The sequence below is a fragment of the Bactrocera tryoni genome, chromosome 3 (assembly GCF_016617805.1).
Source record: "Bactrocera tryoni isolate S06 chromosome 3, CSIRO_BtryS06_freeze2, whole genome shotgun sequence".
In the NCBI taxonomy this organism is placed as follows: Eukaryota; Metazoa; Arthropoda; class Insecta; order Diptera; family Tephritidae; genus Bactrocera; species Bactrocera tryoni.
Genome location: NC_052501.1, coordinates 25796973 through 25811073, shown reverse-complemented (window position 1 = coordinate 25811073; position 14101 = coordinate 25796973). Strand labels below are relative to the sequence as shown.

The 14101-nt window shown below is 34.8% G+C and overlaps 2 protein-coding genes across 4 annotated transcripts in view; both read left to right on the top strand.

The window, feature by feature from the left end:
- Positions 1-11284, top strand: part of LOC120770919 — a 175313-nt gene extending 164029 nt beyond the window's left edge. For all 3 annotated transcript variants that reach the window (XM_040098616.1, XM_040098615.1, XM_040098617.1), the window contains 4 exons: positions 5663-5732; positions 8453-9010; positions 9081-9914; positions 9989-11284. In XM_040098616.1, coding sequence (XP_039954550.1) covers positions 5663-5732; positions 8453-9010; positions 9081-9914; positions 9989-10213 — 1687 coding nt within the window. In that variant the 3' untranslated portion in view covers positions 10214-11284. The remainder of the gene's footprint in view (positions 1-5662; positions 5733-8452; positions 9011-9080; positions 9915-9988) is intronic.
- On the top strand, positions 1332-2325 carry LOC120770922 (glutathione S-transferase 1-1-like). The gene is made up of 2 exons (XM_040098618.1): positions 1332-1420; positions 1498-2325. Exon 2 carries the CDS (start codon positions 1503-1505, stop codon positions 2124-2126), a length of 624 nt encoding a protein of 207 aa, XP_039954552.1. The 5' UTR covers positions 1332-1420; positions 1498-1502; the 3' UTR covers positions 2127-2325.
- Positions 11285-14101: the final 2817 nt, after the last annotated feature.

Sequence of the window (14101 nt, the reverse complement as noted above, 5' to 3'; positions counted from 1 at the left end):
TCCACGACCTCGATTCAATTTACCATACCATCGATAAGGACTGGCTCTTGGAGCTTTATCGCCAAAAACTTAGTTAATCGTTGCCCTCTTGCTGAGTTAATTCACTTCGAAAGTTTTAAAAATAATATCACAAAAATGTTCACGAATTATTTTCATTTTGTGGCCGAGATGAATATTTTAAGGGACTGTAAACAAGACACATAGCTCTCGCATGTCGAAATGTTCTGAGTTTATATACAAAAATGTCAAACTTTACGTTTAACTTGTGAGTTGCTACAGTCAGATTGCCAAATCATAAAATATAGAATGCAGCCCTCGTAGCGGTCACAGGTATGTGTGAAACACACGTATATATGTATGTATACTCAGAGCTCGCTCAGAGAGTGTCAGCCGACAATGGACTGCCGCTCACAGCTGTATACTATAATTTATCTAAGAATTTGTAACGGACCACACTTGATTTGCTTCATAATATCACTTTGAGCGTGTCGATTCTCTTATCGCGAATTTTACACTTGGTGATACATTTTATAACAGCTTCGATTAAAATTTCACCACAAATGCACATACATACACACATACATGTAGTGGGATGGAAATTGCCGGTTGAAACATATGTTAATCAACAAAATCTAGCGAGGAAACCCAGTAAACAAATGTATGAGAAACAGTGTGACCACTTGAGAAAATCTTTCGACTACCAAAGGCCTACCAAAAACTTGCTGGAAAAAGTTTTTCATACAGAAACTTGATTCCGATTGTACAGTTTGAATGGCAGCTTTATAATATAGTGGTGCCATATCGGTGGTTGCCAAATATGAGAAGCTTTTTGATGATAGAAGGATCTGTGTAAAGTTTCCGGCCGATATTTCAAAAACTAAATGCCCAGTTCGCATATATACAGACGCACGGACAGACAGACAAACGTATCGATCTAAACGGTGTTAGCTCTCCGAAATAACAGCGCTTGACCTGATAAAATTCCGGTCAATTGCAGTGCGTAGAACCGCCTGTTGTGCGAATTGCTACTCAGCCCGCCATGCTGATCAGTTATATAAATATTTTTTATAAGAGCTCGAACGTATCCTTCGGAATTTTAAAAAATTTCTGACAAATTTAATATACACTGTTGAGGGTATAAAAAATTTTTTATTATTCAACTTTATTGAATGCCGGCGCCAGTTTGTTTATTGGGTTAACGCAACTATCCGCACACTTGGAAAAACCTATACAGATATATGTCTATATATATACATATATATATATTTATACATAATATATCAATTTATGCGCGCTCGGTAATTCTTCGAGTGACATTGTATTAACGGAACCTTTAAATAGAACACTATTTGTAACAAACTCTCAGTTGTGTACAGTTCGTAAGAGTGAAAGCATCTTCTGAGTTTTAGCAAATCACAAGGTAAGAAAAGCAAATTCTAATCTATAAATTAAATATAAAATTATGTGAATATAAGTAAATATTTTTCATAATTTCAGTCAGCATGGATTTCTACTACATCATCGAATCTGCGCCCTGTCGCTCTATTCTAATGCTCGCCCAATCATTGGGTGTTGAATTGAATCGCAAGATCTTAAGTTTGAAGAATGGTGAGCACTTGACACCCGAATTCCTGAAGATCAATCCGCAACATACCATTCCCACATTGGTGGACAATGGCCACTCGATTTGGGAATCACGCGCCATACTCATTTACTTGGCCGAAGCATATGGCAAAGATGACGCGCTGTACCCGAAATGCCCCAAAAAGCGGGCTGTTGTCAACCAGCGTCTATTCTTCGACCTCAACTTGTATGGTTGCTTTGGCGATTACTACTATCCCGTCGCTAGAGATAAGCAAACGCCGGTGCCAGAGCGCTTGACCAAACTTGAGGGTCAATTGGAATTCTTAAACACATTCTTGGACGGGCAAACGTACGCCGCTAACGATAGTTTGTCGCTTGCCGACTTCACTTTGTTTGCCTCTGTCTCGACGTTTGTCGTGTGCGGTATTGATGTGAGCAAATACCCAAATATTGTCAGCTGGTTGGAGAACCTCAGCAAAACACTGCCCGGCGCAGACGAAAATCAAAAAGGTTGTGATTTAATGAAGGTATATTTTAAGTAGAGGTTTCAGCGGTCCAATTATGAACTGCGAGTTCCACAGTGATAAATATGGAACGCTTCAAGTTCAGTAATTAACATACATAAGTGCATATACTCGTACACATGCTACAGTAATTATTATAATCACAATCAATGTTTGCATTATCAGTTCATTTTATATAAATAAAGTTATGTTATCTTTTTAGTACAGCAGAATAACATGCAGTGTCTTGATAATTTAATTTAGTTAATGTAAGCACTTGTTGTATTTCATTATCATATTTCTAGCAGTGCTATTGAAAAGCGAAAAAAGTGGGTGTGTAGTAGGTGCATTCACACCCACATTTATCGTCTCTAACCTTTGTTTCAGTATAATGCCAATTTCTAGAAATGTGTGTACAATTATTATGTCTAGCAAAGAGCAAAGTTCGGGTATAACCGCACACTTCATACTCTCGCAACTTGCAAAGATTAAAGCCAGTACATAAGGCCTGTTAGTTATATGAGGTCTAGGACGGGTTTTCACCCGATTTTAGTCATTCTAAGAAGAAATTCACTGTTACAAGAAAAACACGCTCTCCCAATTTTATTAAGATAACTCACATATTGTTCGATATACTTATGTATGCGGTATAAAGTCAACCGGAAGTTCGAAAATTTTCATATGAGGTACATACATATATGGGGGGGCACAGGAAAGGATTCTCTCTGAGTTTCAATTGCATATCATATATATTGAATGATATTTTCGATCAAAAGTCAACTATAGGTACTTGGACTCCAGTATTCGGTACCCAGGGGCATGAACGGTTTTTGTTGGATTTGAACAATTTTTGGTCATCAGGGATTACTTTGAGGGAATTATTTGTGCAAGGTTTTATCCTGTTATATTCATTACTTCTTGATTTGTGTACTGGAAAGTGAAAGAAAAAAGTGGAATTAAAAATTGTTTTATATGGCAAGTAGACGTGGTTGTAGCCCGATTTCGCCCATATTCACACAGTGACGTAAGAATGTTAGAGGACAGCCACGTACTAAATTTTGTTGACATCGGCGTAGTGGGTCTTCAGATATGTAAGTGATTTTACCTAAAAGTAGGCGGTGCCACTCCCACTTTTGCAAAATTGTTTGCCCACAGGCGTCCCTTGATAATGCGATCCCCTGCGTCAAATTAGAGTTTATACATATATTATTTTAGTGCTTAGTTATGGCACTTTATAGGTTTTCCTTTAATGGCGTTTTGTGGGTCCGATTACGCTCATCTCCGAACTCCGCCTTGCCAAAGAACTCGGATACCAAGTTTAGTCAAGATATCCCAATTTTTACTAGATTTACAGCTTACACGGACAGACAGAGGGACGGGCGAACGGACAGACAGACATTCACCTGGATTTCAATTTTTTTATTTTGAGGTTTCCGGTATGCTTCAGCCGCCTATTGCTTTAACTGATCAGATCTCAAAATTTCATAATACATTTTTGTAAGAATATAGTAATAGCTTTTATACCCTTGCAACATATTGCTACAAAGCATTATAGTTTTGTTCACCTAACGGTTGTACGTATCACCTAAAACTAAACGAGATAGATATAGGGATATATATAAAAATGATCAGGATGACAGTCGAAATCCCGGTAACTATCTGTCTATCTAGGGTTACCATATCGGTCAGAGTCAAAATCAGTCCCGTTAGATATGTATCCCCTCCTGCTGCTGGTTTACGTTGTTCGCTGTTTCGGCTATTAGGCGAAATGAAACTTTCCACGAGTAATACCTTTAGAGTATGTTACCTTATAGCCAAAATTGTCCAAATCCAAAACAAAAACTATTCAAAGCACTAGGTACCGAATAATTGGACCCCGGTACCTATAGTTGACTTTTTACAACAAATATGTGTCAATGTGTGAGATATAAGTATGTATTTAATTCAATGAAAGTACTTCTCTGACAATAGTATGTCTGTATGTCAAAAATCGGTTGAACTGAACCAGTACTTCCCTTAGCCTTCAAATACCTAATATAAAGGGTTTTGAACTTCCGGATGACTTTGTATCGCATATATCGGCCAATATTTGAGTTATCTCAATGAAAATTACAGAGCGTGTTTCACTGATAACAGTGTATATTTGTACCTAAAATATAAGTAGATGAAATTGGGTGAAAATATATGTATGTTATATGTCCGAGAGACTTTTCTCCGTATGAATGGTAGGTAAGTGAGGTACCTTAATGAATCTCAGGTTACTTTTTATTAATATTATGTGGCCTATTCATAGTACTATGAATGTATTGGCAGAAATACATAAAACTTGGTCGCTGCTACTCTCAACTCCCATACTATAGTACTAGGAATGTATTATGATATTCGATTTTCTAACAAACCTTTTGTCAAATATCTGTATGAGTTATATACATATATGCAAGGTACTTTCCAAAGCAAACAGGACTTTTTGAATCTAGCGCCCCTGGTAGCGTCATCTACATATGTATATGTCGACTGTGCGTTAGAATCTTCTATCTTTATCGATTGTCCAGTGATTTCAATTCATTTCAAATTTCCAATTCCAATTTCATGACATTTCAGTGATTGGAAGTGAAGTTATTGCGTTTTAAGTGTCAGTATGTTTGTGTTATCGGTGTGAAAGAGCCCACATTAAATTTTGTTTTAAAATTGGTAAAACTTTTACCGAAAAATTCAATTGATGAAACAAGTTCATGGTGATGATTGCTTATCTCGTAGCAGAGGGCACGAGTGGTTTCAACGTTTTCAAAGTGATCGTGAGGACATAAATGACGATCAACACGTGGGCCAATTAAAATCCGTGATCACCGGATATTCCATCGAAACTGTGCGTGAATTCATCAAAAATCAGCCGAAATCATCATTGAAATTCATGGAAATGAAATTGAACATCTCCAAAACATCGATTTATCGCATTTTGACCGAACATTTGGGCTTACGAAAGGTGTGTGCACGATTTGTTCCGCACAAATTGACAGACGACCAAAAATTGTTCAGAATCCAACATTCGCAGGACGATTATTTAACCAAAAATCACATTTTAACCATTAACCACCCCCGTATTCACCTGATATGGCACCGTGCGACTTCTTCCTTTTCGGAAAAATGCATTTGCCCATGAAAGGAAAGCGTTATGCAGACGTAGAGGCTATTCAAAAGGCTTGCACCGGCATACTGGCGGCCATACCGGCCAACGAGCTAAAACACTCGTTCGACATGCTTTTGGACCGTGCAAAAAGCTGTATTGAAGCAGAAGGAGACTATTTTGAATAAAATAAATTGATTTTGCCGAAAAAACCATTTGTTCTGTTGTTTTGGTCCTGTTTAGTTTGGAACGCACCTTTATATACAGATATATATATATATTCCAATCTTCTGGTTGACGTTTTGAACCTCAAGATACTTCCCTGGCTTTCATCCTTACAATTTACGAGAGTTTTGTTATACCCAAATTAAGAATTTGGAAGAATTCAACTGTTCTTTAACTGTTTTTTATTTATCTTATTTAAAAAAAAACACCTCTTTTCTCTTTACAGCATGAATCGTGTAATAAAATCGAAAGAACGGAAGCAAAAACAAACATGTCCAGGACACAAAACACTCCAGGTAAATTATAAACAATAAATTCTAAGTTTTAAAAGAGGTTTTTTTTTGGTAGTGTGGTTTTCAAGAAGAACTAAAGCGCATATAATTGAGTGAGCTGCCCGAGGCTGTTGTTTCTTTTTCATTGGAAGTGGTTTTTACATGGCGGGTCCAAAACCCAGCTAGGCGAGGTGTTGAACAGACGCTGCAATTCAACTTCAGCGAACCCTTAAACCAAATATGTCCGAATGACTCGGATGAAGCTTATTCTCTTTTAGTCACAGGTAGCTGAGTAGGCAATTGAAATGTAAAATCCTCTCTCAAGGCATACCGGCTGCGCTGACAAGTTTATGTTGTCCGGATAGAAGAGAACACTCCAGCTTTAAAAGTTTTCGATTCAGCACCCGCCGGTGGAAGCAGAGAAAGGGGGAGACCTCCACTCTGTTGGAGAGATCAGATGGAGAAGGACCTTGCGGCACTTTTGAAATTTCCAATTAGCGCCAAACAGCGAAAAGAACAAACTAGTGGCGCGTTGCTGAAAGTCACACATCTAAAAATAGCTCATATACGATTACACTCAATTTAATCTATAAGTAGAACTTCAATAATTATAAATAACCGACCCAATAATATACTTTACGAAATTAGTTAGACACCGTAGGTTTATTATCATTTCAACGCATCAGAAATATTAATCGCCTCCAAATGAGTACCGACTTCAATCAACAAATTCTCGACTTGTTGATTGAAGATATTAAGCACTATCAGTCACACGCGTGCATCAACAATGAATAAAAAATTAGAATAAAAATAACTGTGCATTAACGGCTAGCAACTAGAGTCACTAAGTAGCCAATGACGTAAGTTTGCTGTTTAAATTCACAAGAATATTCCAAATCTATTGTGCCAGTTTAAGTAGGTGTTTAAAATAGAATAAATTTAAGAGCACAAAAAATTGTTGCATGTGAGGTAGAGCTTAATGTTAGTTGATTCGAAATCAAGTGGTTCGATACTTCGTTGAATTGGTATAATCGCTTGCCATGCTGTTTAGATTGGATGACAAACGGTATATTTCATTTATACCAGTTGTTTGTTCGATTCCCCAATTTACAAAGTTTAACGAACTAAAAGCCTGTAATGAGATTGAAGATCTGTAAAATGGCAGTATGTCTTCAAATACCTTATATATCGGACATATCGTCAGTCTCCAGGTGCTGAAAATATACAGTTTTCTAGTATCCGTATGTAAAGAATAGTTACCCTTATACCAGCCACAGTTATAAATGCTTTTCCTCGATTGAAATTTATAACAGTAAATGGCTCTACCCAGTCCTCAAGAAGACAGATAACATAATCTGAAGCAAGTAGATTAAGCCCTACAAATACCATTTAAAAATCTTAAATCTTTCCTCGACTGCGGAAAAATGGATAAATCCCTACGGAGTATAACTTAAATGCGTTTAATACATATTAAACTCCATTCCGACAATTTTGATACTTCATATCAGCACAGTCTTTACAATGGCTTCGTAAACTCTGTCATCTTAAGATTGGATCTAGTAACAAAAAGCAAATGTGACTACTTTTCAGACATTTTTGAAATATTTTTGAGGGATGCTGTCAAGTTTGTTCTCCTTCTTTATTGGCGGGGACCATTCTTACGCGGTTATATCCGAGTTGACAACAGCGCGCCAATCGTTCTTTTTTCCCCTTGTTTGGCGCCAATTGGAGATTCCAAGTGTAGCCAGGTCCTTCTCCACCTGCCCTTTCCAACGGAGTAGAGGTCGTCCTCTTCCAATGCTTCTCCCCGGCGGGTACTGCGTCTAATACTTTCAGAGCTGGAGCGTTTTCATGCATTCGGGCGACATGACCGTTATCTCTTAATTCGCTAAACTATGTCAATGTGGTCTTATAACCCATACCGCTCATCATTCAATCTTATACCGTATTGCCTTTGCCAACGCGCAAAGGACCATAAATCTTTCGCAGAACCTTTCTCTCGATAACTTGTAACGTCGATTCATCAGATCTTGTCATCATCCATGCCTCTACACCATATAGTAGGACGGGAATAAGGAATTTATTCGTCGAGAGAGGACTTTACTTCTTAATTGCATACTCTGTCATAAGTAGCACCTGTTGGCAAGAGTTATTCTGTGTTGTTTCCACGATAGACGAAATTATCTACGACTTCGAAGTTATGACTGTCAAAAGTGAAGTGGGTCAAGTAGAGAGAGCGACGACTGTTTGTTTGATGACAGGAAATATTTTCTCTTGCCCTCGTTCACTGCCAGACCCATTTCCTTCGCTTTGGAGGATGGAGCCATGTGTAGAAGTTCGCATAAGTGAGGAAAGGGATGACGGTGACTATGGGAACATTAAAGTCGAGAGCACTTAGAATTCAATATTGAATGAATCTTAATTAAAGACATTTGGCTGACTAAGCTTCTAAAATCCGGTTTTTTCAGTGTTTGAGAATTGGTTTTAGAACACATATACAAAAAATTATACCAATACCAATAGTTTTTTGAGTCGTAATATGACAGCATTGACATATTTTATCAATATCAATTCCGGCACAGGTTTCGTTGTGCTCTTCAATTATTAAAGTTTTCAAAGTTAGTTTGGTTAGTTCAAGATAGCCTATTTAAGTCAAGATCGCCTATTCTTACTGTCCTGAAACTTTTAGGGTTTTTAGCCGTTTTCAGTTTTAAAACCCTTCCTTTCTTTTTATTTCTCTTCAGACCCGCATCACCCACCAAGAGACACTCCTACGTTCCATGCAACAAGAGAATTACACGCTCAAACGCAGCATACGTCATTACGAACGTTGTCTGGACGATGTAATGCGCAAGGTAGTGGATGCCATTGTCGCAGAGGATATACTACGCGAAGAGGTCACCATGCTTAAGAATCGGGTACGCGATTTGGAAGCGCAAAATGCGGCGCTCTCAGCAAGTCCGGCAAAGGGACGTGACGAAGGCTACTGTACGATGAGCAGCGGACAACCGCAGCCATCGAATGGACATCTGGAAGATTTGCCGGAGGAGCCCGAACAATGGCTACTGCCAGCCGAACCGTGTTCGACTGAAATGGAAGACTGGAGCATGTCGCAAGAGGAGTTGCCTGTAGTGACGCTGGACGACGGACAGCAACTTATACGCGGCGGACGTTTGTTGACCAATTTGAGGCGACAAAATGGCGAAAACGAGTGGATGTGGAATTCGAATGATTTCCTCACATCGACCACCGCGGAAACGGACTCGGAATCCGAGGCGATATCACAATTGCTGCAACAAAAGGTGAGTTTGATACACGTTGCGAGTCGCTCGATTCATGGTTTAATGTTTACTCATTTTTGCTTTTTCACAGATTGTTTACTCCGAAGATGAAGACATTGCGCGCACCGAATTCACCAACGAGTTCTACAAACTTGTCGACATACGTTCGGCTTCGGCGCGCAGTCTCTTCTCCTACATCGAGGGCGAAACCGACGATGAGGACGACGACGAAGAAGAAGACGAAACGTCTAGTTTGTCGAAGCGACGTATACGGCTGCGCAGTAAAATCGCATTAAATGGCAATCGACTGAAAGCGGCCAGCCCGACGCCAAGCGAGGCGGGACGCGCACAAGTGACCAGCTGTTCGTCCAGTGAATCGGACGAACAATCGCGTTGTACGACAACGCAACACGAACTGAACGGCAGCACTATCGAAGGCGGCATCGAAGAGGAAATGGACACACAATTGTGTGGCAACGAAAGCAGTGATATCGAAATCGAAGACTTGCAACTGGAAAACGAAACGTTGCACAAGCTAAACGAACAAGAATGCATTGAGGCGATTATACGCACGGAACTGCGTCGACCCAACACCAACAGCCCCGCGCTACCGATGGTCAAATCCAAATCGATGTTGCACAAAACCGAAAACGACTTGAACGGACTGCTGCGCAACGCGGCAAACACGAACGGCAACGACGCCAAGCCGCCGCGTGTGGTGCGCAGCGAAAGCGTGAACGGCGCAATCGTCGGCGGCAGCGGTAACGGTAGTGGCGGCGCGAGTCGCGGCGGCTCCGCCAGCGCGCACAAGTTGCAAGAACGTCTACAACAGCGGCCGGCCAACTCGTGGCGCAAAAGCAGCGGTTGGAAGCGCATACCAACAACACCGACCGGTTCGCCCACAGCGCCGTTGTCACCGAAAAAGGTGAGCAAGCAATTTGCCTAAACTTATATTGATTAGCTAATAATATTTATTTATTTTCTTTTCTCATCTCTTAGGAAGTGAAAACGGAGATTGTGCGCAACTGTGTGAACGGTTTGCCGAAAATACCGCCGACGCGTATACCAACCAGCGTGCAACAACAATCGCCGCCATCGCCAAAGCAAAACCAAAACGCGCCAATGCAATTTGGCGATACACAAACGCAACAACAACAACAACAGCCAATACGAAAATCAAAAATTCCTCCACCAGTTCCCGTGCGTCGTTCTTATGCGAGCTAGCCAAGTGCGGTTGAGGGTATAAAATAAAGTAATAATAACAACAAACAAACAAAAACAATAAAAATGAAATTGAAACGTTATAGTATATCATGCCGTTACGGTTGAAGCGAAATCCACAAGTTAATTAATTTAAGCAAAATTTATATAAAAAAGACTTATATGTGATATTTGAGCGAAGAAAGAGTACGCAAAAGTAGTTCTAAAAACAAAAACAATAAAAAACAACTTGTTGTATAAACACGTAGTAGTAACAATGAAATAACACCAAAAGTGAAACTAACTGCCTACTCCACAAAAACTAAACAAAAACACTAACTAACAACAACAAATAATTGTAATAATTAATACCGTAATTTTGGAAAAAAATTATTTTCACTATTATAAAAATTGAAATTATATGGTATTTCGGCGTAAAGAAATTCAATGCGAATTTCAAAATTTTTTTTTTCAACATCAAGTCAAAAATCGTACGCAAATCAAGAAATATAAAAATACACTGCCTGCAAATTGTCTGTACTACGAGTTTATAAAAAGCATATATTGTATTTATCACTTTTTATATATGCATTTACATACAATATATACATATATTTATGTATGTATCTAAAATATTGAAATTAAGATAAGTGGTTTCCACTATTTTCACCACACTCCCTCGTTTTGTGGGGAGTGCTCACATTTGGTTGCAGAATAGCGAAAGCCAGCGTAGTTGTGACACATGCTTTCAACTCACCGACATACCTATCAGTTAATTCCGTTCTAATGTACAGTTTTTTCCTCGGTACAGGAATAAATGATGGTTTGTTGAGTGGCAGTTGACTCGTTGGTTATTTTCGAAACGAAATTACTCTTTAATGGGCATTGTACATACGAATAAATATATAATTTGTTAATGCATTTGGCGAAAGCTTTGCATTTATTAACAATTTGGATTTTTTATAAATTTATAAATGCATAAATATATACAGCTGATGATAAATATATACATTGAGTGTTATGTGACCGAGTGTTGCCAGCTTTATTGAATACTAAAATATTTTAAAAGTAATTTAAACTCATTTTTTATTTTCAAATAATTATTTTTTGTTATAAATATTTATCAAAAATAAAAAAAATATGAACTAAAATTAAAAAATATAAAATAAAATAAATAGAATATAAATTAAAAATATAACTAAAATCAATTAAAGCATTTGTAGGTGTGTATATGTATTTTGTAATATTTCTCATGTTCAAATTTACAACTTTGTAGTTAAATAACTTAAAACTTTTGTGGCAATTTGTTTAATAATTGTTATTACTTAATTAATTTTTCATTTTGAAATATACATATATGTAGAATATAGTTACAAATTCATAAATATGTGAAAACTGAATACTTTCCAAAATTTTAAATTCGCTAATTTTCGGTCTTTTGGCTTAATCAAATTAATAAAAAAAATTTTTTCAAACTTATAAATACATAAATAGGTTAATAATTTTAAAAAGCTTTAAATTAAATTTGCATATTTCCATTTTTTTAACTGAATTAAATTAATAAAAAAATATTTTGATAATTTCAAATACATAAATTTACAAAAAAAATTCAAAAACTTGATTTTAAATCAGCAAATTTTCAATTTTTTAACTTACTTGCATTAATAAAAAAATTTTGACAGAATTTCAAATACATAAATATGTGAATAACTGAATGCTTTAAAAACATTCAGAAGCCTCAAATTAAACTTCTTAAATTCCAATTTTTTAACTTAATTAAATTAATAAAAAAATTCAAATTTCAAACCTTAATACTTACAAAAAAAGTCAAAAACTTAAAATTAAATTTGCAAAATTTTGAAAATGTTTAACTTAATTAATTTAATAAAAAAATGTTTAGAAAATTTCAAATACACAAACATATTAAAAACAATATACTTTCAAAAAGATCAAAAACTTTGAATTAAATGAGCAAATTTTAAATTTTTTAACTTAATTAATTTAAAAAATCTTATCAGAGTTTCAAATACATATGTATGTAAATACGTGTAAAACTAACAAGTTCTGAAAAACTTTTAATTAAATTAGCTAATTTCCAGTTTTTAACTTAGTTCATTTAATAAAAAAATATATAATAAATTTCAAATGCGTGGAATTTCAAAAATTTAAAATAAAAAAAAAACAAAAACTTAAAAATAATTTCCCATTCAATTAAAAAAAAATATTTTCTAAATTTCAAAACTTGAAATAAAATTTGTTATTTTCAATTTTCAAAAAGTTCTAAAATTTAAAGCTAAAATTAAATTTGAAAATTTTCAATTTTTCAATAAAAAAAGTTTAAAAAGTAGAGAAATGTAATTTAAAATATTATTTTTAAATTAATATTTAATTAGTTTGTTTTTTATATTTAAGTTAATATTTATTTGAAAATATATATTTTTTTGCAAATATTCTATTAACACCTCATATATTTCTAATTATATGCCTTAAAAAATTAAAAACTACAATAAATATTTTTAAAATATATATATTTTTTATTTAAAATTACACAAAAAATCAAATATTTAATGGCAACACTTAGTCAAGTAACACTCATTATTTATTGTATGTAGAACACTAAAAATTAACACATAAATTCAAAGCATGTAATTTTTGTAAAATATTAATTTGAATAAGTGAAGCTAATTATGGTAATCTGACTTTTTAGGGATTCTGAAATAATTTAAAACATTAATGAGAGAAATATAAATTTTTTGTTTTTGTATAAAATAATTAATATAAAATATAAATATTTCGAAATAAATAATATACACTTTTTTTGTACAAAATAATTACTATTTATTTATATAATTAATTACAAAATAATATTATTGGTGATAAAGGAAAAATTAAACTGAGCGATTTGCTATAATTTTTCAAACTAAAAATTGCAAAAAAATTGTCTTCGTCTAAAGTAAAGATTTTTTAAATGAAAGGTGTATATATTTACATTTGATTTGTGTGAAAATTTTTCAACAAATAATTGTTTATGGCTTTGTTACAGTTAAAATTAATTGACTATTATTTTTTTGTATTATAATCAAACATTATTTAAAGCAGTTATGGAAAAATATAATACATATTTATGGAAAAATATAATATAAATTGTTTATAACGGCGTATTCACAATAATTTGAACTGATATTAACGGCTTTATAAAATAATATTTCCATTAGTTTGTAGCAGTAAAGCCTTAAAAACAAATTTTCTTTTGACAAATGTCAAAAATATTAGTTTGTGAACCAAGGAACGGAGGGTGTAAAGTATGTAGCTGAACGAATGATAAAAAATCTTATGTCACATCATGTAAACTATTAAAGTTAAGTAGTCTTCCGCACAAAATTAAACAGAAATAGTAAAAAAGTAAACAGAAATCATAAAATAACTAAAATAATTATAAAATAACGTTTAAACAAAGAAATCAATAAAACAAACTCTAAACATAGCAGTTATGTAGTAGTCAATAAATATAGTAAACAACAACAACTTTTTATAAAACGTATAACAATTTGTAAGCGATAGCAAACGAACAGACGAACTAAAATTTGACGATAAAACCAATAGAGTAGCGTAAAAGATATATAAACTCAAGTCAGCAAACAATAAACTAAATTTATAACAAATTAAAAACAATAACAAATAGTATTGCAATAGCAAATAAGCAAGTTAGCATAAAAATATATTGTTATAACGGTTTCTACATAATAATTAAAACATATATTCCATGCAAATTGTTAGCGGCACACCTTCAACGTACTTGTGCGTATTTAAAAATAAAAAATAAAACTGGAAAGTAATATACCAACTAAAGATAATGCGAATTTGTAGCGTGTAGTGTGAAAGTGGCGAATTTTTTGTAAACTATACACACCA

Coding starts and splice junctions, on each gene's coding strand:
- LOC120770922 (XM_040098618.1), top strand. CDS start 1,503: ATGGATTTCTACTACATCATCGAATCTGCGCCCTGTCGCTCTATTCTA.